The sequence below is a fragment of the Chiloscyllium punctatum genome, chromosome 6 (assembly GCF_047496795.1).
Source record: "Chiloscyllium punctatum isolate Juve2018m chromosome 6, sChiPun1.3, whole genome shotgun sequence".
Taxonomy (NCBI): Eukaryota; Metazoa; Chordata; class Chondrichthyes; order Orectolobiformes; family Hemiscylliidae; genus Chiloscyllium; species Chiloscyllium punctatum.
In genome coordinates this window covers 12442195-12466744 of record NC_092744.1, presented here as the reverse complement: position 1 = coordinate 12466744, position 24550 = coordinate 12442195, and the positions used below count along the sequence as shown (strand labels likewise).

General features: G+C 43.1%; 1 protein-coding gene across 1 annotated transcript; it reads right to left on the bottom strand.

The window, feature by feature from the left end:
- Positions 1-2713: 2713 nt before the first annotated feature.
- cpb1 (carboxypeptidase B1 (tissue)) lies at positions 2714-23200 on the bottom strand. Its single transcript, XM_072572019.1, has 11 exons — positions 22919-23200; positions 22731-22806; positions 22519-22643; positions 22320-22422; positions 17061-17162; positions 15261-15365; positions 13216-13326; positions 9916-10006; positions 6692-6894; positions 4496-4580; positions 2714-2946 (listed from the first exon to the last, which is right to left on the bottom strand). The coding sequence occupies exons 1-11, from the start codon at positions 22987-22989 to the stop codon at positions 2759-2761; spliced, it is 1260 nt and encodes a 419-aa protein (XP_072428120.1). The 5' UTR covers positions 22990-23200; the 3' UTR covers positions 2714-2758.
- Between the last annotated feature and the right edge of the window lie 1350 nt (positions 23201-24550).

Genomic DNA, 24550 nt, shown 5'->3' with positions numbered 1-24550 from the left:
ACAGGACATTGGTTAGGCCACTGTTGGAATATTGCGTGCAATTCTGGTCTCCTTCCTATCAGAAAGATGTTGTGAAACTTGAAAGGGTTCAGAAAAAATTTACAAGGATGTTGCCAGGGTTGGAGGATTTGAGCTACGGGGAGAAGCTGAATAGGCTAGTGTTGTTTTCCCTGGAGCTTTGGAGACTGAGGGGTGATCTTATAGAGGTTTACAAAATTATGAGGGATATGGATAGGATAAATGGACAAAGTCTTTTCCCTGGGGACGGGGAGTTTCCCTTAGGTTTCGGGAGAGAGGGGAAAGATATAAAAGAGACCTAAGGGGCAACTTTTTCGCACAGAGGTTGGTACGTGTATGGAATGAGCTGCCAGAGGATGTGGTGGAGGCTGGTACAATTGCAACATTTAAGAGGCATTTGGATGGGTATATGAATAGGAAGGGTTTGGAAGGATATGGGCTGGGTGTTGGCAGGTGTGACTAGATTGGGTTGGGATATCTGGTCGGCATGGACAGGTTGGACTGAAGGGTCTGTTTCCATGCTATACATCTCTATGACTCTAAATATTGCAATTATCCTGGCCTCGACCACCTCTTCTGGCAGCTCATTCCAAACGCATACCAACCTCTGTATGAAAAAGTTGCCCCTTAGGTCTCTTTTATATCTTTCTCCTTTCAGCCTAAACCTATGCCCTCTAGTTCTGGACTCCCCCACCTCAGGTAAAATACTTTGTCTATTGATTCTATCCATGTCCCTCATGATTTTATAAGCTTCTATAAGGTCACCCCTCAGCCTCAGACGCTCCAGGGAAAACAGCCCCAGCCTGTTCAACCTCGCCCCATAGCTCAAATCCTCCAATCCTGGCCACATCCTTATAAATCATTTCTGAGCCCTTTCAGGTTTCACAACATCTTTCCGATAAGAAGGCGACCAGAATTACAAAGGTGAAGGAAATTAGTTGAGAAGGAGCTACTAATAATTTTTGTTTTGATTAGATTCCCTACAGTGTGGAAACAGGCCCTTCAGCCCAACCATCCACACCGACCCTCCGAAGAGTAACCCACCCAGACCCATTTCCCTCTGACTAATGCACCTAACACTATGGGCAATTTAGCATGAACAATTCACCTGACCTGCACGTCTTTGGACTGTGGGAGGAAACTGATGCAGGCATGGGGAGAATGTGCAAACTCCACACAGATAGTGGCCCGAGGCTGGAATCGAACCTGGGCTGTGAGGCAGCAGTGTTAATCACTGAGCCACCGTGCCGCTAGTAGTAAATATTTAACATGTTCATGGGATGGCCATCTGGCTGCTAGATTAACTAAAATGACTTTGCTTGTTTGCTTTGTCAAATATGCACCAACATGCATCCACTGATAGAGGGAGCTTGGGAGTCAGTGTTGTACCAGTAATGCCGCGAATGGGGCTGAATGTGAAGAGAATAGAAGGAGCACTCATCTCTTTATCCCCTCTGCATTTGTCAAATTATTTTTCATCTGTTACTCAGGACAATGGAAGCAGAATATTGGTTACTGCTTCCACTTGGAATGCTTCTCTCACCTGATCACCTTAAAAGATGAAAACTCAACAAATATTTAACATCTAACTTTCAAGAGCTTCTTTTAGTTTGAAAAGAAAATTCAAAAACTAGGAGGCAAGGGATAATTACCGAGAATGTTCATAAAGATGACAAGGAAAATTTATTTATGTACATTGAGGGGTTATGATCTGGAATGCATTCCCTATGAGAATGACAATTGCAGATTCATAGAATCCTTACAGTTTTGAAGCAGACCATTCAGCCCATCAAGTCCACAGAGTGTCCCACCCAGACCCACCTCATCCCCATAACCCTCCATTTTCCCACGGCTAATCCATCAAACCTACACATCCGTTTGCACAATAGGCAATTTAGCATGGCCAACTCACCTAACGTGCACATCTTTAGACAGTGGGAGGAAACCCATGCAGCCACAGGGAGAATGTGCAAACCCCACACAGACAGTCACCCAAGGCTAGGGTCGAACCTGGGTCCCTAGCACTGTGAGGTAGCATTGTGGAGCACTGAGCCACTCTGTTGTCTGACTCAACTCTAGCTATCCAAAGGGAATTAGGCAGGTATTTGAAAGGAAAGGTTTATATCTTAGAATCATTCATTACAGAGGAGGCCATTTTGCCCACAGAGTCTGTACCACCAAAAAATACACTAGACCCACTTTCCCACACTAGACCTATAGTCTTGAATGTTATGACAATTCAAGTATTTATCCAAGTACTTTTTAAAGGTTGTGAGGTTTCCTGTTATAGGAAGTATTATCACTGGACTACCTTCCCAGGCAGTGCGTTCCACACCCCCACCACCCCTGGGTGAAAACATTTTTCCTCAACTCCTCTCCATACCTCCTGCCTTTCACAGACTGCCCCCTTATACCTGACCCATCAACGAAGGCTGTGGGGAAAAGATGGAAGATTTGGACAGATTGGATACCTCTTTTAAAAAAAACTGGGTCAGACATGGTGGCCTCTGAGTTCTGTTTGAATATGTGATTGTATAATAACATTAGTATATTTTTAATATAATGCCTAAGGCATTAAATGTTCCTAGTAAGGCAATATTCCTAAATGTGTTTAAGTTTCTGTAGAGTGCTCTGGGGCAGCCATAGTGAAATGCTGCTATAGCCCAACAAAGATCTCCTCAAAGTAAGAATACTGAACTGTCCAATTTCTTTATTTTAATGCATTCTTCAGGCCCATATTTCAATACAGATTGTTGACGACATAATTGGCCACGTATTTAATGGCCAACATGGTTTCTTCACACGTTGGTTGGATTTGAGATTCAGGTAACAGGAAGCCATATCGGCCAGTGTCACGGAGTTCAAAGGTGAAGGAGTATTTAATACCCAGATCGTAGGCCCAATCATCTGAACCTCCAGCTGCAAGATCTGTGCAAAGACAACATGCAAAATATTAGCAATGATAAAGCTTCAACTCAACAATTCCCACATCCTCTATGCAGATAAGAACCTCAAACTGTAAACAGTATAGGCATTGGGAGGTCATGTTATGGCTGTACAGGACATTGGTTAGGCCACTATTAGAATACTGCATGCAATTCTGGTCTCCCTGCTATAGGAAGTATTATAACTGGACTACCTAATCTAGAAAAATTGACGTTTCAGGCAAAAGCCCTTCATCAGGAATCATTCCTGATGAAGGGCTGTTGCCCAAAACGTCAATTTTCCTGCTCCTCGGATGCTGCCTGACCTGCTGTGCTTTTCCAGCACCACTCTAATCTTGGCTCTCATCTCCAGCATCTGCAGTCCTCACTTTCGCCTACCTAATCCAGAAACCCAGGTAATGTTCAGGAGCTGGGTTCAAATCCTGCCTTGGCAGGTAGTGAAATTTGAATTCAATAAAAATCTGGAATTAAGTGCGTAATGATGACTTTGAATCAATTTGAGGAAAAGCCCATATGGTTCACTAATGTTTTTAAGGAAGGAAACTGCCACCTTTACCTGGTCTGACTTATATGTGACTCCAGACCCACAACAATTTGGTTAACTCTTAACTGCCCTTTGGGCAATTAGAGATGGGCAATAAATGTTGGACCAACCAGTGATGCCCTCATCCCATGAATTAATTTTTAAAAAAATTCATACTCTCTGCATCACTGACACCTTTACCTGATATGTTAGTTTTGAAGATGTCATCTTCCACCTCCTTGACATGCATTCTAGTAGAGAATTGCCCTTTAAAAGTTAACGTAGCTTTTCTATCTCAGAACACTGCATTTCCAATATCAGCAGGTAACAATGACTTGTGCTAATGAAACACCTTGAAAGTACACATCTGACTATGGTGTTTCATGGGGACAGAATTGGACAAAATATATTGCAAGGCAAAGAAGGCTTTATCAGATGTTAGCAGTGTGTTCTATGAAGTATTTGAAATCAGGATAATTTTCATTAAGATTACTGACTCAATGAGCTGTGCTGTTTTCATGGACTCAGTCCGATGTTATTCTGTCCTTGTGGATCCTACCTCTGAAGAAATGTGGGCATTGAATGAAGACACTGGAGACTCAAGACTGCTTGACTTTGCTAGCTTGTGCTACTCAGAGCCTGCTGCATCACTGCCTCCATGTTATCTAGGAGTAACTCTTCCCTGATGTTCAGAAGTTCATGTAATCCCTTTATTTGCATTCTAATGGGCAGAATACTGATGACAGCTCTCTAGCATGGTTCTTCCATTCCTCTCTCCTCAGTCTCAACAACAATTGATGTCAAACTTAAACGTACATCATCATCATTATTAACATATTCCTTTTCATTATTCGCTCATATGAGAAGGGGCTTGGGGTAGAATTTCCAGCATTCATTTTATAATTTCATTTTGCATTTTCTTCCCACCATGCATTTTACAACTTTAAAATAATATTTCGTCTGCTTGTTTGAAATGGTGAACAAATCTAGAAAGAAACTAAAAGCTTACAAATGGTGGTAGCTGCTGGGCCGTAGGTATACTGTGTCCCATAGAGACTGGCCAGCTTACGAATCGCTCCTTTAGCAATGTTATTCTGGAATGGCAAGAAACAATTATTTATGTTTGTTGTTTCAGAAAGTGATTAAGCACTTAACAAAGATGCTGTGTCTGTTTTATAAGGAGCTCAATAAAAGCTAAGTTACAAATGGGGAACACCAGCACCAAGATTTCCTCATATAAATGAGAGACCTTTTTCTGCATTTCCAGATAATCTAAGCCAATTCAAGAGCACATGATTGTTAAACCATCTTGTATGGGAGCACTTATAATCAGCTGAAGAGAAAAATGGGCCCTTGTGAGTTAATGAGCCTTCTGAAAGATGGTACCCTTGAGAGTGCAACACTTTATTGAAATCTCAGCCTGAATGATGTGCTCAAGTTCCTTCAGCATCTCTGAGTCAAAATCATGAAACTGCCCTCCTGATGGCACTACATCCAAAGAACTGCAGTGATTCAAGAAAGCAGCTCAATATGATCGTTCTCAATGGCAATTAGAGAAGGGGCAGTAAGCTCTGACCTATTCAGCAACGTGCACTTCCCACAAATAAAGCAAATAATCAATCCCGGGATAAGGCAGTTATAGCTGATAGTTACCGCTGGTGCTGGAATCTGGACTGAAAACTCTGAGGAAGTTCTGATTAAGAGTCTTCTTGACTTAGCCTTGCTCTCTATCCATAGATGCTGCCTGACTCGCTGTGTTTTCCAGCGTTTTTTGTTTTCAATCATAGCTGATGGTCAGTGACAATCTCAAAATGCATTTTCTAAAGATTCGCCTACTGCATCAGCTTCCCCTCATGCTTCCCCAGTCCTGTATTCCTCCCATGTTCTGAAGGATTGTGACCTCAGCCCTCATTTTGCTGTGTTGACCATATTGTGCAGCAACAAGAAAGCAAACTTCATGTTGTCTGTGATTGTAAGGGGATTGAAGTATCACCCCCCTAAGAAAGGGCTGACTTGGATTTGAAATAGTTTGGAGAAGGTGGATTGATTTTTTGTGTGGAAGAGGTTGTAATATGATGGAAGTTTGAGCAGATTGCAGTTACACTCATTGGAATTTGGAAGACTAAGAACTGATTAAAATGTTCGCTGTCAGGTTGGCCACCTCCTTGTCCACCCGCAAACAGTTCCCCATATTTTAGGGAAGGTGGATAAAGTGTCTACTCAAGCATTCACCCTTACCTCACTGTGGGTGGCACGGTGACTCAGTGGTCAGCACCGCTGCGTCACAGCACCAGGGACCTGGGCTCAATCCCAGATTGGGTGAAGTTTGCATATTTGCCCCATGTCTATGTAGTTGTGCTCTGGTTTACTCCCACAGTCCAAAGATTAGGTGAATTAGCCATGCTAAATTACCCTTAGTGTTCAGGGATGTGTAGGCTAGGTGCATTAGTTAGAGGTGAATATAGGGTAGGGGGATAGGTCTGGCTGGGTCACTCTCTGGAGGGCTGGTGTGGACTGGTTGGGCTGAAGTGCCTGTTTCCACACTGTAGGGATTCTATACTATTCTATTCAAAATTGATTGAAGGTCTCAAGTGGCCAATTACTGCCTCTTTAAGGCCCTCATTTGCATTCTTTTCTTTGAAATACTGGGCAGTAGCAAACGCGTCAGAGAAGAAATGTAGACGGCTGGGTGGCTTATCATTTGGCATTTGCCTAACGAAGGTGTGCATTGGTTACCATTCACAAGATGATATCCTGCTTTGTCCTTCCTTGGCTATCCATACATTCCACACTCCCACTGTCGGGTGCCTGATTCTTTCCTATTTGGGGTTTTGGAGGGGGGCATTGTCGTTTGGAGAAGTTCATTCCCCTCTAATAATATCCCAACCCACGTAATTCATCATTTGACCAAGTACTTGTTCCTAGATAGTGCATAAACTAGCCCTAGGTGTGTCAGCACTTAGCCTATCCATCTTCCTTCTGGGATCATGAGATGCTGGAACAGAGGTAGGCCTTTCAGACCATCAGGGAATGTAGCATCTTTGCTCTTCTTGATGACCCAGCAGAAATACATCCTGAAAACCCTCACCCAGACTGACAGCAGAGCATACCACCATCTACTGGAGTCAGATACCTCTCAGAGAATATAAAACTACGTGTCAAATTCTGCCACACATGGAACTGTCTGATGTGTTGAGATACATACCAGCTCATTGTGGTTTGCCGCTAAGTCATAAGTGTAGGAATAAGGGAAAAGACACATCTGAGAGTATGAATGCATAGTGAGATAAGCCTTAATGCTTTCTTTATGGAGACGAATGAAGTTTGCAACAGCCTGAACCTCCTTCTCGGATTCGACTCGCGGGCCACAGTACGTCTCATCACAGGGATTTCTGGAAGCCCCGACAGCTGCAGGACACAATGGGACAATTAGCAGGACATCTGATGGTCTCACATTATCCCGACTCTGTTTCAACAGCTTGAAAACAACCAGAACAACACAGGTTGCTGAAGCAAGACAGAGAGGCCAGCATGTCGAACAGACCTTTCCCGATGATCAGGCTACATTTGAAACAATAAAATAAAACAAAGACCAGCAGATGCTGGAAACCTGAAACAGGCACATGTTGTTTGAGAGACTCAGCAGGTCTAACAGTGGAGAGAGAAATGGAAGTGGTTTTTCAAGTCTGGTAGGGCTCATGATGTCTGCTGAGTTTCTTTATGTTGTGGAGGTGCTGGTGTTGGACTGAGGTGGACAAAGTTAAAAATCACACAACACCAGGCTATACTCAAATAGACCTGTTGGACTATAACCTAGTGTTGTGTGAGTTTCTCCAGCAACTTCTGTTATTTGAAACATTTAATCTTCCAGTTTCACAACACGGCAGAGTGCAAAAGGCCTGTGGAAGGAGAATTACTGTCTGATTCTTTGGACCGAGGGCGGCACGGTGGCACAGTGGTTAGCACTGCTGCCTTACAGCACCAGAGACCCGGGTTCAATTCCCGCCTCAGGCGACTAACTATGTGGAGTTTGCACATTCTCCCCGTGTCTGTGTGGGTTACCTCCGGGTACTCCGGTTTCCTCCCACAGTCCAAAGATGTGCAGGTCAGGCGAATTGGCCATGCTAAATTGCCCATAGTGTTAGGTAAGGGGTAGATGTATGGGTGGGTTACGCTTCAGCGGGGCGGTGTGGACTTGTTGGGCCGAAGGGCCTGTTTCCACAGTGTAAGTAATCTAAAAAATAATGTATGCATTAAGGTTTAGATTTCTTCACTGCACATTCCTTTCCGGTGTCTACATAACTCAAAATGATTCTTTAAATCCCACAGTCATCAAGAAATATATTGATAGCTGCAGGGATTAGATTAGATTAGATTAGATTAGATTACTTACAGTGTGGAAACAGGCCCTTCGGCCCAACAAGTCCGCCCCGCCGAAGCGTAACCCACCCATACCCCTACATCTACATCTACCCCTTACCTAACACTACGGGCAATTTAGCATGGCCAATTCACCTGGCCTGCACATCTTTGGAGTGTGGGAGAAAACTGGAGCACCTGGAGGAAACCCACGCAGACACGGGGAGAACGTGCAAACTCCGGTGTCTTCACATTGTTATTTGAGTGCTGGGGTCACTATATTTGCTTAATATATGGAATGACAGGGAGCTTTTTTTTAAAAAAAAAATCAGTCTTCCTTTATTATTTCAAGAAAAAAAAGGATGCATTTCTGTAAGGAGACCTCTGACTGGTGTCTGCTGTAATCTTGGAAGAAGAGGGTCATAAACCTTAGAGAATCGTTCTTTCAACTATACGTGTGCATGTATTTAGCACTGAACAATGTGAGGATGCAGGATGACCTTGATGACCAGGAAGTTCAGAATCAGGAATCATTCATCCTTCCTAACTGCAGATGAACAAATTTTAGCCATGGTGTATCCTGGAAAAAAGCAATTGTAGGGATAGGGATTGGTGATGATGTAGGTGGTGGGGAAGGAATGCTTGGTTTTGGTACTTAGAAGAAGCTGCCCCTTGATTTGTTAAAAGAAGACTTCTGTGTAATTGTTTTACATCTGACAATTCTTAAAATTTGTCCATGGTGCAGTACGACACTCAAAATGTAATAATTTTTTAAAAATACGCAAAGGCATGCATAATAATAATGGCTCAGTGGTTAGCACTGCTGCCTCCCAGCGCCAGGGAACCAGGTTCGATTTCAGCCTCGGTCTGTGTGGAGTTTGCACATTCTCCCTGTGAATGATTTGGAGATGCTGGTGATGGACTGAGGTGTAGGTTTTCTCCGGGTGCTCTGGTTTCCTCCCACAGTCCAAAGATGTGCAGGTTAGGTGAATCGGTTATGCCAAATTGTCTATAGTGTTCAGGGATGTGTAGGTTAGGTGCACTAGTCCGGGATAAATAAAGGGCAAGGGGAATGAGTCTGGGTGGGTTTTTCCTTGAAAGATCGGTGTGGATGTGTTGGGCCAAAGAACGTGTCTCCACACTGTAGGATTCTATGATATGGGGTAGGCCATTTAGGGTTGAGATGAGGAGAGTTTTCTTTAGGCAGAGAGTGGTGAGCCCGTGGAGTTCTTTGCTACAGAACGTGATTGATACCAAAATATTGAATGTTTTCAAGAAGGTGTGAGATGCATAGCAACCTTTTTACTAACCAGTATCTACAGGACTGGAGTCTGCCAGTTAATGGAATATTCTGGATATTCAAGAGATTGCGCTAACTGCAGTAAATCCTGACCAAACGAAGCTTTGAGACATTGACATCTCTTAAAAAAATCTTTGTAAAAATATCAATACACCTCCTAAAATCAATGTCAAAACACGCATTAAGTCATAGAAATGTAACGCAGGGCAATACACATCACCATGATATTTTATTTACACTGTAAACTCTCGGACATCCTCAAAGATTGCAGGCATTTGAGGCATATAATTTTTGCCGGTTTCTCATGATTACCAGTGGATAAGATGGTAGTTAAAATAAAGTTTGCTGTAGTTCTTGGGGTGGAAGGATCAATGGGTATGGGAGGCGAAGCAGGAACAAGCAGCCATGACCATATTGAGTGGCAGTGGAGGGTCAAAGGACCGACTGGCTTACTTCTGTTCTTATTTTCTATGTTTCTATCTAAAAAGGGATAAAATATCCGTCTTGGTTGTGCAACCACATATGCATGATATTATCAAACACCAAGTTTCAGCTACCTATCCCCTAGTTTCAGTTTCATAAATGAAATGAAGTGGGCTAAAGCAGATGGCCAAAATGACATTAAGGTTCGGCTTTAGATGAATATTGGTCCGATTATTCTTACTTCAATTTGTTATGAGAATGGAGGGGGACCAGGCCCCTGAATCTGTTTGAGAATAAATTCTCTCAGAAGCCTCCCCTGTAGCAAAAACATTGAGGAGGATACTCACTGCACCATCCAGCATCCCAGTTCCTGTTCGGGTCAACTCCTCTGCAATAACTTCCAGATGTCCTGGAGCGAGTTTTTCTCCACATGCGATTCTTCCGGTAAATAAACAACAAGTGAGGTTATGGTATTGACACGGCGACAACACTGCAAATGGAATCTCTAAAGTGGCACACAGAGCATGCGTGGGTAAAGAGGGACGCAATCTTACCCAGGCGCAGCAGAAAGGTGGGGGACAGTGTGAAGCTACAACTATATCAGTTAGTTTGTGTTTTTCTGATTGGAAAGGTGAGCCAAGGTTTCACATGGTCAAGGGAAATGGGGGTGGGGTGTGAGCGGTGGGCATTGGGGGATGAGGGCGGAGGTGTGTGAGGGAAGGGGAGATGCGACAGGTGGGTGTGTGAGGACAGTGTGAGCAGTGGGGGCGTGTGAGGGGTATGAGGTGTGGTGGGTGCAAGAGGTGGAGGGGTGTGAAAGGAAGGATGAGTGAGGGATTGGAGGGTGTGAGGGGATGGGGGTTTTGGATTTGGAGGTTGTGAGGCATTTGAGGGTGTGAGGGGTTGGAGGGAGTGAGGTTTGGGGGCTGTGAGGAGGTGTGAGGTGGGGGATGTGAGAGGTTAGAATTGAACCCAAGTCCCTGGTGCTGTGAGGTAGCAGTGCTAACCACTGAGCCACCCTTGGTTAGAATAATACATTACAAATAACACAAGCCAAACTGAATGATTATTTGATGGTTTACATCAGAGTCATAGAGTCAAATAGCACAGAAACGGACCCTTCAGTCCAACTTGTCTATACTGACAAAGTTTCCCAAACTAAACTAGCCCCATTTGCCTGCATTTGGTTCCTTTACCCCTAAACCTTTTCTATTCATGCACCAGTCCAAATGTCTTTTAAATGTTGTAACTATACCTGCCTCTACCACTTCCTCTGGCATACGAACCACCTGCTGTGTGAAAAAGTTGCTTCTCAGGTCCATTTTAAATCATTCCCTTCTCCCCTTAAACCTATGCCCTCTTGTTTTGAACTTCCCTCCCGTGGGGACGAGACCTTGGCCTTTCACCTTATCAACCCTAATGATTTTATAAACATCTGTAAGGTCTCCCTCATCTCCTTGGCTCCAATGAAGAAGGTCCCAGCCTATCCAGACTCTCCTCAATACTCAAATCGTCTAGTCTCAGTAACATCCTTGTAAACCTTTTCTGTAACCTTTACAATTTTATAATATCCTTCTCTAGAAAGGCAACCAGACTTGTACGCAGTATTCCAAAAGTGGCCTCACCAATGTCCTGTATAGACACAACATGACATCCCAATTCCTCTACTCAATGTTCTGATCAATGAAGGCAAGCATGATAAATATCTTCTTCACCACCCCAATATTTTTATCAGCTGACATTAATATAGTGAGAGATAGCAATCATTCATTGTACAGGTTGTAGAGAGAGAATTTGGATCTTTAATACACTTATTGCATATTCGCAGTGAGTGTGCACAGAAGGTAACAAGAGCTTATAAGAAGTGCTGGTCATATGTCTGTGTGCCTGTGTGTGCATGTCTGCATGTTTGTCTGTGTGTCTGTGTATATCTGTGTGCGTGTCTGTGTGTGTGTCTATGTGTGTGCCCATATGTGAGTGTGTGTGTGTATATCTGTGTGCATGTGTAAGTGTTAGTGTGTGTGGCTGTGTGTGTGTGTGTCTATGTATATGTGTATGTGTGAGAGGGTTTGTGTAAATTTGTATGTGTCTCTGTGTGTGTTTGCCAATGTGTGTGTATCTGTGTGTGTTCTGTCTTTGAGCGTGTACTAGTATGTGTGTGTGTTTGTCTATGCATGTGTATCCATGTGTGTCATGTGTGTGTGTGTCGACATATGTGTGTGTCTGCATGTGTGTCTCTGTTGATGTGCGTGTGTGTGTTGATGTATGTGTCTGTACGTGTTTGTTAATGTGTGTGTCTGTGGGTGTGTTTATTAATGTGTGTGTTTGTTATTGTATGTTTGTGTGTTTGTTTTTGTTAATGCATATGTGCCTGTGTGTGTTTGTTAATGTGTGTGTGTGTCCATGTGTCTGTGTGCGTGTTAATGTGTGTGCCTGTGTATGTGTATTTGTTAATGTATGTGTGCGTCTGTGTGTGTTTTTGTTAATGTGTATGTGTCGATGTGTGAATGTGTTTGTTAATATATGTGCGTGCATGTGTATGTTTGTTAAAGTATGTGTGCATGACCTTTGAGAGTGGGGCCAGAACTCCCCGCTGTCTGAAACTAGATGACAGTTACAGAAACCCCAGGCGAATATACAAGTGTAGGCACTTGGGGCAACTGATCTCTGCCCTTCTTCCTAACCTTTGCTCTTGGGGAAATGAGCATCCATGAGAGATCATAGGTCAGGATCTACCCTGAGATTTCAAACTAAACCTGTTAAAGCATTTCGAATTTCAAAATTCTTTCGCTCCTCCCCACGTCTTCCCTTGGCTTGTGTGCTCAGTGAATCAATCAAAACAAGGGAAATGATTAGTGTTTTAGGGGAAAAATTAATGGAATTATATAACAAATCTCCCCAAAGTTTAGTATGAATTCTGGAAAACCCTGGAATCAGAAGAAATGTGCATTGCATTGTTCAGTCATTACAAAACAATATGAGTAATTATGAATGGCCACAACACTGATAAAACCTTTATTCCCATGAACTGAATAGAATTTGATTTATGCAATCCTTAAATTTCGAGGTTCTTCACGAAAATAATCAGCAAGTTCATCTGTGATTGGATCCCAGTGATGTTAAGTCTTTCTGTAGTGATCCGCCATGATTATATTGAATGGGGGAGCAGGCTTGAAGGGCCAAATGGTTTACTCTTGCTTCTGCTTTGTACATTTCTACAATCAATATACTGGAGGGAAAGTGGTGGAGGCTGGTACAAAAGTGGTGGAGGCTGGTACAAAAGTGGTGGAGGCTGGTACAATTACGACATTTAAAAGGCATCTGGGTAGATATATGAATGGGAAGGGTTTAGAGGGATATGGGCCACATGCTGGCAAGTGGGGGTAGATTAATTTAGGATATCTGGCTGGCATGAACAAGTTGGACCGAAGGGTCTATTTCCATGTTGTACAACTCTATGATTCTATGACTGATCTGCTTCATAACTTTGTACTCTTTATCAGTACATCACAGTGGACATAGTAAGTAATGCAGCTCCAGCCAAATTTAACAATCTCTCATTGTGAAATAATCTCTCATAACAAATTTACACACACCCTCTCACACATACACATATACATAGATACTGTGAATATATTACCGCTTACATTAGACCAGGTGAAGGCATAACCATCAACATTAATGACGGGCACAACAAAGAAGTCCATGGTATCCAGAACTTTGGTCATGATGGGATCAGATCCATAGGTACTGATAGCCTAGAGCAAAGAAAACAGCTATCAAAAGGCAGCCCTCACGATAACTCTAATTCAGGAAAACAGAATCTGCAAACTTAGTTGTTTTTACATCAATAGAACCTTTGACTTTTCCCCTCATATATTATGATTTCATTGCAGCAACTAATTATCCCTATATAGTTGAGGAAAATATGAACAGTTGCATAGCTTAAGATGAAACATAGTTTTGAATTAATAATACATGCATATTTGATAATGCTCTTCCACATTGTGCTTTCAGAGCCATTAATGGTAGGATTGACAGGATTGCGTTCAGACCCATGCATGAAAATCGATTAGTTTTAGTTGACCCATGCATGGTGATCAATTCATTTTAACAGACCAATGCACAGTGATTAATTAGTTCTGACAGATCCATGCATGGTGATAATTTTAGCAGACCTATGCATCATGATCAATTCATTCCAGCAGACCTGTGGATGGTGATCGATTAGTTTTAGCAATCCATAAATAGTAAGATGAATGAGTCTGTCAGTAGAACTATGCGATAGTGACAGAAATAGCTTTTGTCAAATCCATGCGTGGCAGTTTTGAACAGGCTGCATCTAGACTTGTGCTTGCATAATCTGAGAACTCATTCACTTAAACACAGAATTAAAAAAGATCTAACCAGGAGTGTTCAGCCTTTTGCAACTGGTGTGGTTAAAAGTTTTATAACCATGTATTTTTTTTTCACAATGGAGTTATTTATCACAACATTTAGAAGTTGGCAGCATAGGTATGATCGCTTTTATATAGGATCACAGTCCAATATTGTATTGAATAAGCCCTTTGATAAATAAGGAGAAAGTGAGATCGACAGATGCTGGAGCTCAGAATCGCGAGTGTTGTGCTGGAAAAGCACAGCAGGTCAGGCAGCATTCCAGGAGCAGAGAATTGATGTTTCGGGCATAAGCCCTTCATCAGGAAACTGTTCCCTACATTCCTGATGAAAGGCTTATGCCCGAAACATCGATTCTCCTGCTCCTCAGATGCTGCTTGGCCTGCTGTGCTTTTCCAGCACCACACTCGCGCCAATGATAACTATACCACATTACAAAGTAGTGATTACAGATTATGTTATATTAATCTGAGTATGGATATGGTAGAGTGCCTAGTTAACAGCAATATCAAATAACATTGTGCCTAGTGAGGTTTGAGAAGATTTGTAGCTCAGGTTGAGGTTCTGGATGTAAGTTTGCTCGCTGAGCTTTAAGGTTTGTTTTCAAACGTTTCATCACTGTACTAGGTAACATCATCAGTGAGCCTCTGATGAAGCATTAGTGGTATGGCCCACTTTTTATTTATGTGTTTAGGTTTCCTTGGGTTTGGTGATGACATTTCCTGTGGTGATGTTATTTGCTGTTCTTTTTCTCAGGGAGTGGTAAATGGGATACAAGTCAACAAGACATGACCCACTCTCACTTGTCTTTATATACAGATGAGGAAAGACACCACTTCGACTGGGACAACACATACATCCTAGGACAAGCCAAATAGAAACATATGCAAGCATTCCTAGAAGAATAACACTCCAACTGGAACTCTGTCAACAAACACATTGACTTGGATTCCATTTACTACCCACTAAGAAAAAGAACAGGAAATGATATCACCACAAAAAATGACATCAGCAACCCAAGGAAACCTAAACACATAAATAAAAGGTGGGCCATACCACCAGTGCTTCACCAGAGGCTCACTGATAATGCTACCTAGTATGATGACGAAATGTCTGAAAATGAACCTTCCAGCTCAGCAAGCAAACCTGCATCCACAACATTGTGCCTTTTAATTTAATTTGATGATATAATGAAATGGCAAATTTATCAAAAACAAATCATATAGGAGTGGAAATTATAACACTTTCTAAACAGCCTGTAATAAAAAGTGAGCACCTAATATTTTGCACTTACCTCTTTCACAAACCACTGGCAGAACGCTGGAGAAATCCACTCCCGAGCATGTATTCCGCAGTCCATGAAGATTGCAGGTTTAGGTTGGTTTGTTTCCTTGCCAATCTTTAGCAACACAATAAAATAAAAAACTAGAAATCATTTACTTTCACACTACAGAAATGTAGCTAACTAAATAGCTGTGTGTGAAAAACGGCCATTACCCAACCCACATCCCCTTCGCCTTACCAATTAGATTTACATAGCCGACCTGTTAAGATCAGTTTAACCTTCCTCTTCCTGAGCTTGTCAACTTTCAGTTACTTTATTTGTTTTTCTTAATCAATGCTTCTGTCAAAGTCACATTCACTATTCCCTAACTTGGCCACTGAAATTCTTCAAATCGCATGTAGTTCAAGACACCGTTTATTTCAATCAGGAATCCTAACTCCCCTTTTCTTGGTCAAGTGTAGCGTGAGTGGATTAATTTTCTTCAAGATTTTCAATTGTTTTGATTACATCTTTTTCCATCTGTGAGAACAGATTCATAGAATCATAAAAGTCACGGAATCGTTGAGCTGTAGAAGGAAAACAGCTAGCCCATCATGTCTGTACTGGCTCTCCAACTGAGTATCATGATTTACTGCCATTTTCCTGCCCTTTCCTGTAACTCTGCCATTTATTTCTATTTTATAATCACGTAATGCTCTCTAGAATGCTTCGACTGAACCTAAACCCACTGTAGTGTGTTGCAGTCTCAGGCATAAATGCACATACAGTAGACCACCCATACCTAGGGTGGGGGGGTGTGGAATGCGTTCCACGACCTACTGCAGAAACCCAAAAAACGTGGCTAGGAGCAAACCCATTCATTTTAATGGGAAATTTACCTTCCCAGCAGCTTCCTGCTCCTTGATTCCGGAAGGTTCCCTGTAATATGTTCAGCATGCGGTAAAGTGCGGGTAACTGAAACTGCGGAAAATGATTCTGCGAATGGGGCGGGGTGGGGGGGGGGTGGCCCTGTATGTTTTTCCTCACATTACCTTTACTTCTGTTGCAAATTAATCTACATCTGCGCCTTCTCCTTCTTGATTAATTTGTGAACGAGAACCATTTTTCCCTGTCTACCCCATCCAGAGCACTCTCTGGGGTGGCACGGTGGCTCAGTGGTTAGCACTGCTACCTCACAGTAGCATGGTCTCAGGTTCAATTCCAGCCTTGGGTGACTGTCTGTGTGGAGTTTGCACATTCTCCCCGTGTCTGGGTGGGTTTCCTTCAGGTGCTCCAGTTTCCTCCCACAGTCCAAAGATGTGCAGGTCAGGTGAATTGGCCATGCTCAATTACCCATAGTGTGAGCTGCATTAGTCAGAGGGAAATGGGTTGGGGTGGGTTACTCTTCAGAGGGTCAGTATGGACTGGTTGGGCTGAAGGGCCTGTTTCCATGCGGTAGGGAATCTAATCTCTTGATTTTGAAACAGTCAATCAAATCTTCACTTAGCTTTTCCTTTTCCATGGAAAACTGTTTTAAATTTTCCAAACTACATTCATGGTTGAAATTTCTCATTCCTGGAAACATTCTTGTAAAGTTCTGCTGCACTTTCTCCCATATGTTCACACCCCTCCTATCGTGTGGTACCCAGAGCTCCACAGTGTATTCCAGCTGAGGTTAACATGGTGTCTTATGTAGGTTGAGCAGTACTTCATTCTTCTTGTTCTCTATGCCCCTATTAGTAGAACTGAGGATGCTATAGGATTGAGCTCCCTCAACCTCTCGCATAAATTTTCATCTATGAAAATCCCCATTGATGTGATTCCAATTACCTTGATGACATAGATCGACCGTCCTTCATAGCTGGTTCCAATTTCCGTCAACGACATTAGCTTTGAGTTCCTAGATACGGTACTTGTCATCCAAGCATTGATCTATTCAAGGTAAAAAAAAATCGTAAAATGTGAAGATACTGACGGTTTGGTAAGACAATCCTGACATCTCCTCTATCTAACGCTCCAAACACTCTTCAAAAATTAAGTTCCTCTAGAATTTTATTTTTAAAAAAACTGGCATCAGAAATGGTGGCCATGAAATTACCACAGGAGATGTGCCACATTACCTGGTCAGACCTCCATGTGAATCCTGACCAAAGCAATATGGTTGACTCTTGATTGCCCTCTGAAATGTTTTGTTCAAGAAGAGAGTCCACACTGAACCTTTTAAAGGGAAATCAGGAATGGGCAGAAAATGCTGGATTGTTGAGGTCTGTACTCTATGAATGAATGAAATGTGTCCGGGTTGGTGAAGGTTGGTGCTCTTGCCTTGCAGCTGGGAGTTTAAGAGTTTCAGAGCCAATCAATAGATCCAGGTATTCTAGTCAGGAACACCAGTGCAGTCCTGCGAGAGTGCTCCTGGTGGAGGGGATGTCTTTCGAATGAGATATGAAACTGCGTTTCCTCACCTTTATGATGGCTAACGCTACTTCGAACACTGAGGTCTTCTCACACACTCTGGGGGGTATTAGGATAGCTGTGAGCTGCATGAAAGTATCGATGGATGTGTCAGGTGGACAGAGCAAATAGAATTCATGGAAAAATGTATGTACAGAGACACCTCGATTATCCGAAGGTCATAGGTGGGGAGTATTTCACTCAGTTAATCAAATTCCCGATAATCAAATGCCAATAACATAGTTTAGCCAAGCATTGGGACCTTGAGATTTTGCTGGATAATCTGATATTCAGATAATTGAATGCTGGATAATTGAGGTTCCTCTGTATATGACTTTCTCAGGGGTATCAACAACTTTTCTGTAAAAGGTTCAATCCACTGCGTGAACAGCAGAGAGTGACATTTTGAACAAAGTCTTGAAAGTTTTTCCTTTATAATTTCAGCTTTAGAAATTTAAGTGTCACTGGATCCAAAGCATTGACTTTGCTTTCTCTCTGCAAAGGTGCTGCCAGACCTGTTGAGTTTCTCCAGCAGTTTCTCTTTTCGTTTCAGATATTTCCAGCATCTTCAGTTCTTGGTTTTATTTCAGTGTGTAGATTTAAGATTGTACGTAATTAACGCTTGTAGACGTCTACCGGTCAGGTAAAGGAATCCTGTATTTTAAACAGTGACTTTATATATTACCTCTAATGTACAGAAGCATCTCAATGCACTTCAGGGAACATAGTCAGCAATAAATGAATGAACACTTACTTAAAGGAGAGAATGCTGGGAAGATTTACCAGGAAATTGAGGAAAGTAAGAGGAAAAGGCATGGTGTGGAATTGCCTGCACTTGCTCAGTCAAAGATCCATGCAGGGGAGATTATGGCCTCGTGGTAATATTGCTGGGCTGTTCATCCAGAGAACCAGGTAATGTTTGGGGGACCTGGGTTCAAATCCTGCCATGGCAGATGGTGGAATTCAAATTTCATAAAAATCTGGAATGTGGGGTCGAATGATGACTATAAGTTGATTCTCAGGAAAAACCCATTTGGTTCACTAATGCCCTTGAAGGAATGAAGCTACTATCCTTACCTGGTCTAGTTCACATGTGCCTCCAGACCCACAGCAACATGGGTAGTTCTCAACTGCCCTTTGGACAATTAGGGATGGGCAATAAATGTTGGTCTATCCCATCAATGAATTTTAAAAGTATGATCCTTCCTGTGCAGATTCTCCCAAACAGGGGTGGCTGGATCTTACTCCGTTCAGGCAGTTTTGACAATCAAGGAGACGGGTCGGTGCTGCATGGGATGAGCTGAGACTTTTCTGGGAGTGTAGTGATGGGGGTGAGGAGGCGAGGTTTCTGTGGGTTTCAGCAGCCGATCGCTACCCAATGTCCATAGCCTTCATCGCACAAGATTTGGTAGGGATCAAGGGAGACCCTCACGCAGCAGTCAGCCTGCACTGAGGTGACGTACACCATCTGCAGCTGTTATTGTAGCCCAGCCAGAAATAAGCCCTTCATTTGGGTCTCAAGCGACCATAATTGATCTTTAAAGGGTTCAGTCGATGGAGGAGGAAAAAAAAACATACATACTTGTCAGACTCGTCTCCTTTCACCTCAAAATGGAAGCCTGGTATGAGTAATACGCTCATTTCCACTGGCTTATATTAAGTCCTCACAACCACAACCCAATATGGGTCAAGATGGGAAGATAGTGGCCACCTCATCTGGTTAAGTTGTCTTTCTGCCCCCATTTGAGCTGAAAGGCTCCACTCGTAGGTTGCAAATTTCAGAAATAGGTTTGAGTCAGTGGAAGGTGGGCTCCATGTTTTTTGAGGTTGGGGGGAGGGTGGAGGTGGTGAGGATGTTGCACGGCAAACTGATTTTAAAGAACAAAGAGTTGAGAAAAGAGGGTTCTGGGATTGTGAGGGCTATAGAGACGAAGCTGCGAAGAGCTTCAACACAAGGGGTGAACTGGTGATGCTGGGGAAAGGCAGCACATCGAGGTTAGTGAGGACAGGAGTGATCACATGGGTGCAACTTGGTGCAGGTTAGATTCCATACAGCAGTGGGGGCTAACTCATTTCCAATATCCGTCCTGATCCTCCTGGTTGAAAAGAAAACCATAAAATACACAAAAGAACCTACCCACATGTCTCCTCCTCTGGATTTGATTCCTTGGATAGGTTTGGCACTATCTCACAATTATATCCTTCCTATAATTCGGCAACCAGGACTGAAAGCAGTACTCCAGTTGTGGCCTAACCAGTGTTTTATACACTTCCAGCAATTAATTCCCTGCTCTTGTATTCTATGTTTCGGCTAATAAAAGCAAATATTCCCAATGCCTTTCTTCACCACCTTCTCTACATGTGCTGTGACCTTTAGGGATCTGTGGATTATACACATCAAGGTGTCTCTGATCTTTCAGGGTCTTACCATTCACAGAGTGATCCCTTGACATGTTTGTCCTCCCCTCTCACATTTTCCCAGGTTTAATTCCGTTTTCCCCTGCTCTGTCTGCCTGACCAGTTCTTTGATACCCTCCTGCAGTGTGCAGCGATCCTTCGTGCTGTTTACCGCCTTGCTAGTGTTTGTGTTATCTGCGAACGTCTTGATCATAGCTCTCCAAATCACTAACGTAAGCCGCAATGATCCCCAGCACTAAATTCTGCAGAATCCCATTGAAGACAGACGTCACAGAAACATCTCCCTAATTTAATCACTCTACTGCGTCTGCTTCCTGCCTCTCAGCCGATTTCGAATCCAATCTATCACTTTGTCTTACATCACCATGAGTTCTTCCTTCACTGACCAGCCTGCATGTGTGGCATGAACAACAGCCTGGCCAAGGTTCATACAGGCCATGTGTAGTGTGGATAAGGATAAATGAATTATCCTTATCCACACTACCCAAAGAATTTTAGAATTTTATGATTTCTGTTTTGTGTGGATATTTAGAAAAATACAGTTGCATTTAGTGCACTGGCTGGTTTGCTTGTAACTATGTGACCTCTACCTCTGCTGTGAGTGCCTTTATGTAGTATCTGGCAATCATTAAACAACACACCTCCCAAAACTCACGAGTGAAATGAACGTGCAGGGATGCCGTTTAAAGGAATAATTAAGGATGCTCTCTATTTTTAAAACCTTCCTCCATGTGTTCTTTTCTCATTCAATACTTATCAATAAAATTCAGGTTTTGCAAGTAAAAACCACTTTCTCATTCCCTTCTAATTTGATCCAATAGATATCACGTGTGAATATTGTCATGAAAGTGCAGTCTGGCAAATTGCGAAGGGACATTTAACACAACAGTTCTATGCTGTAGTAATCCAACGCGCTGTAATCTCCAATAAATCTCCAGTGTTTTTGATCTTCCCAAATGTCCTGCTATTCTACACGTTCCGACAAGCACAGCAACTCAGGAAATTCAGCTTGTTCATAAGGGCCCTCACCAACTTTCACAGGTGCGCCAAAGTAAGCATACTGCCTGGGTGTTGTGGTTCTGTTCGCCGAGCTGGGAATTTGTGTTGCAGACGTTTCGTCCCCTGTCTAGGTGACATCCTCAGTGCTTGGGAACCTCCTGTGAAGCGCTTCTGTGATGTTTGCTCTGGCATTTATAGTGGTTTGTATCTGCCGCTTCTGGTTGTCAGTTCCAGCTGTCCGCTGCAATGGCCAGTATATTGGGTCCAGGTCGATGTGCTTATTGATTGAATCTGTGGATGAGCGCCATGCCTCTAGGAATTCCCTGGCTGTTCTCTGTTTGGCTTGTCCTATAATAGTAGTGTTGTTCCAGTCGAACTCATGTTGCTTGTCATCTGAGTGTGTGGCTACTAAGGATAGCTGGTCATGAGGAAACATCACAGAAGCGCTTCACAGGAGCCTCCCAAGCACTGAGGATGTCACCTAGACAGGGGACGAAACGTCTGCAACACAAATTCCCAGCTCGGCGAACAGAACCACAACAACGAGCACCCGAGCTACAAATCTTCTCCCAAACTTTGAATACTGCCTGGGTGTATAACGGTCTGGTGTGGCAACTGCTCTGCCCAGGACCGTGAGAAACTACAGACGGTAGTGTGCACAGCCCAGACCATCACGGAAGCCAATCTTCCATCCCTGGACTCCATTTCCATGGCTCACTGTTGTGGGAAGGCTGCTAACATCATCAAAGGCCTCTCAAACCCAAGCAATGAAACCCTCCAACCTCTTCTGTCAGGCAGTAGATACAGAAGCTTGAATACACATGCCAACAGGCACAGTAACAGCTTCTTCCTGGCTGTTATTAGACTGATGAATGGACTCTCCAGCCTCAAATAATGCTGACCTTGCTAATGCTGATCTCGCCTAGCGCATGCCCGATGCAATGTAACCTGTATGCCTCTGTCTAAGTCATTTTAACCTTTGCATCTTTGTTTGCTATAATCTGCTCGTACTGCCTGTAAAGAAAACTTTTTAATGTACCCAGTACACGTGACAATAAAACAAGTGACTATCAAATCAATTTCCCCTCCCTCTAACCTAACTGTGTAAGTCTTGTCTTAAGTGCCTACAGTGGCAACAGTTCAACTTCAGCAAGTCAAACAAGAACATGATTGTAGATCTGAGGGGACAATGTCTCATTGGAAGTTAAGATTAAGGCTTACCACATCCAAATCGTTGTATTTTACGTAACTGTGCAAAGAAGCTGATCGTTCCTTATTATCAAGTTGTTGTTCAATCATTTCCTGAAGGTCTTCAATTAAAACTCTAGATGGAAAGAAGGTTCAGGAAATTAACCATATGTTAGACTTGAGGTGAGTACCTGGATTCTGACTGAAACATTGGGCAATCATTTGAGCATACTCATATTCCAGTCCACTTTGCTCCAGCAGTTTCTGAACCTTCACTACGTCCTGAGCACCCACTCGGAAATCCACGTCCACGCCTACAGTCACTTGGTCAATGGAGTCAGGTTGCCAGAAGTCAACCTGGACAGAAAGGGAGAGAGCTGTTTGAATCACTTCATTTCAGAAGAGTTTTGGAAGATATTTAGAGCTCATGGATGGACCTCGAACCTTTGCAAAATCGGCCAGACCTTTCACGAACCACAGAGCTCGGTCATTTGTTGGCTTCAGGCGGAATACTTTCTCCCTTTGTGAGGACCAAAAAACAGAGTATGAGTAATGAGATGGAACAAAGACAGTGGGTTGTGTTACACTTTGAGATCTTTAATATAATATGATGCACAGGAAATCTTTCTTACCCATCAAATCGCTGGACAGCAGGATCAGCCAGTACGGCTGTAACCAACCCGAGGAGACAAAATATCTTCATTGTCTGATTCTAGAGATGACTCCAGTGCTGCTTTTTTATACCCTCTCATAACATTATCATTTTCCACAATAAAGTTGTTTATCATTTTGTGATAAGGTGGGATTTATAACTTTCATGACCTTGAGGGTTCCTCCGTTGCAAGAGTTAACATTCCTAATCTTTACATTTGGATTAAAGCTGGCACCTCTAGAATTTCATCAGCTGCAGCCTGTCTGCGTTCAGGGTGGGAATTAGATGTCTTGTGTAGGCTGTTCAGTTTGTATTTGAGCCAGTCCTGTGACAAGGCTGCTCCACCCATGAGTTCAGTCGAGGGTTCAAGGCTGCAAAAACTGGCATCCCAATGTCACCTGTCACAGAAAATATCCCTGATTCCCAGTTCAGCTTCTGTTTGTCTGCCAGAAAAGATTTACAAGGATGTTACCAGGGTTGGAGGATTTGAGCTACAGGGAGAGGTTGAACAGGCTGGGGCTGTTTTCCCTGGAGTGTCGGAGGCTGAGGGGTGACCTTATAGAGGTTTACAGAATTATGGGGGCATGGATAGGATAAATAGACAAAGTCTTTTTTCCTGAGGTTGGGGAGTCCAGAACTAGAGGGCATGGGTTTAGGGTGAGAGGGGAAAGATATAAAAGAGACCTAAAGGGCAACTTTTTCATGCAGAATGTCTGGAATGAACTGCCAGAGGATGTCGTTGAGGCTGGTACAATTATAACATTGAAAAGGCATCTGGATGTGTATATGAATAGGAAGGGTTTGGAGGGATATGGGCCGGGTGCTGGCAGGTGGGACTAGATTGGGTTGGGATATCTGGTCGGCATGGATGGGTTGGACCGAAGGGTCTGTTTCCATGCTGTACATCTCTATGACTCTATATGTTGATCAGAAGTCACACAGCACCAAGTTATAATCCAACAGGTTTATTTGAAATCACAAGCTTTCGGAATGCTGCTCCTTCATCAGGTGAAGTGAGAGAGAAGCGCACAGGCACTGAATTTATAGGCAGAGAGATCCAGGGCAGAGAGATCAAAAGATCATACAAATGGTGTCAGTGGAGTGTCGGTAGGCCGAATAATAACGCTCTGCAGATGATCAAGAGTGCCAGTCGGTGTGAGTAAAATGCCAACGGTTAAATAACAAGTGAAGGGATGACCTATAATCCGATTAAATGAGGCAGAGAGATAACTACAAAGAATTAAAAATAAGCTCGTGCTGGAGACAAACCAAATGACCGGAGTAACATAGTAGGTATAAGAGTCGTGTGTCTGTGCGCTTCTCTCTCATTTCACCAGGTGAAGGGGTAACGCTCCGAAAGCCTGTGCTTTCTAATAAACCTGTTGGCCTGCAACCTGGAATCGTCTGACTCCTGACCTGGTCCACCCCAGTCCAACACTGGCACCTCCACGCTACACCATATGTTGAGGACACAGGATAGAATCTCGCAGCACTCAGGCGATTTGATGCTTTGAAAAGCTATCCAAATCATCTCAAACTCCTACACTTCATTCACAACCTTTGTTCGTTATGTCCACTCTCCTTTTGAAATGTATTTCCTCCACTCTCAAAA

Bases quoted from the DNA above. Each gene is read 5' to 3' on its own strand.
- cpb1 (XM_072572019.1), bottom strand. From the start codon at position 22,989: ATGAAGATATTTTGTCTCCTCGGGTTGGTTACAGCCGTACTGGCTGAT. The intron at 22,423-22,518 runs GTATGCTCAAAT...CTTTCCATCTAG, and splicing joins CAAAGTGGACTGGAATATGA to AGTTTTAATTGAAGACCTTC. The intron at 6,895-9,915 runs GTGAGTATCCTC...TGTGTCCTGCAG, and splicing joins CTGGGATGCTGGATGGTGCA to CTGTCGGGGCTTCCAGAAAT.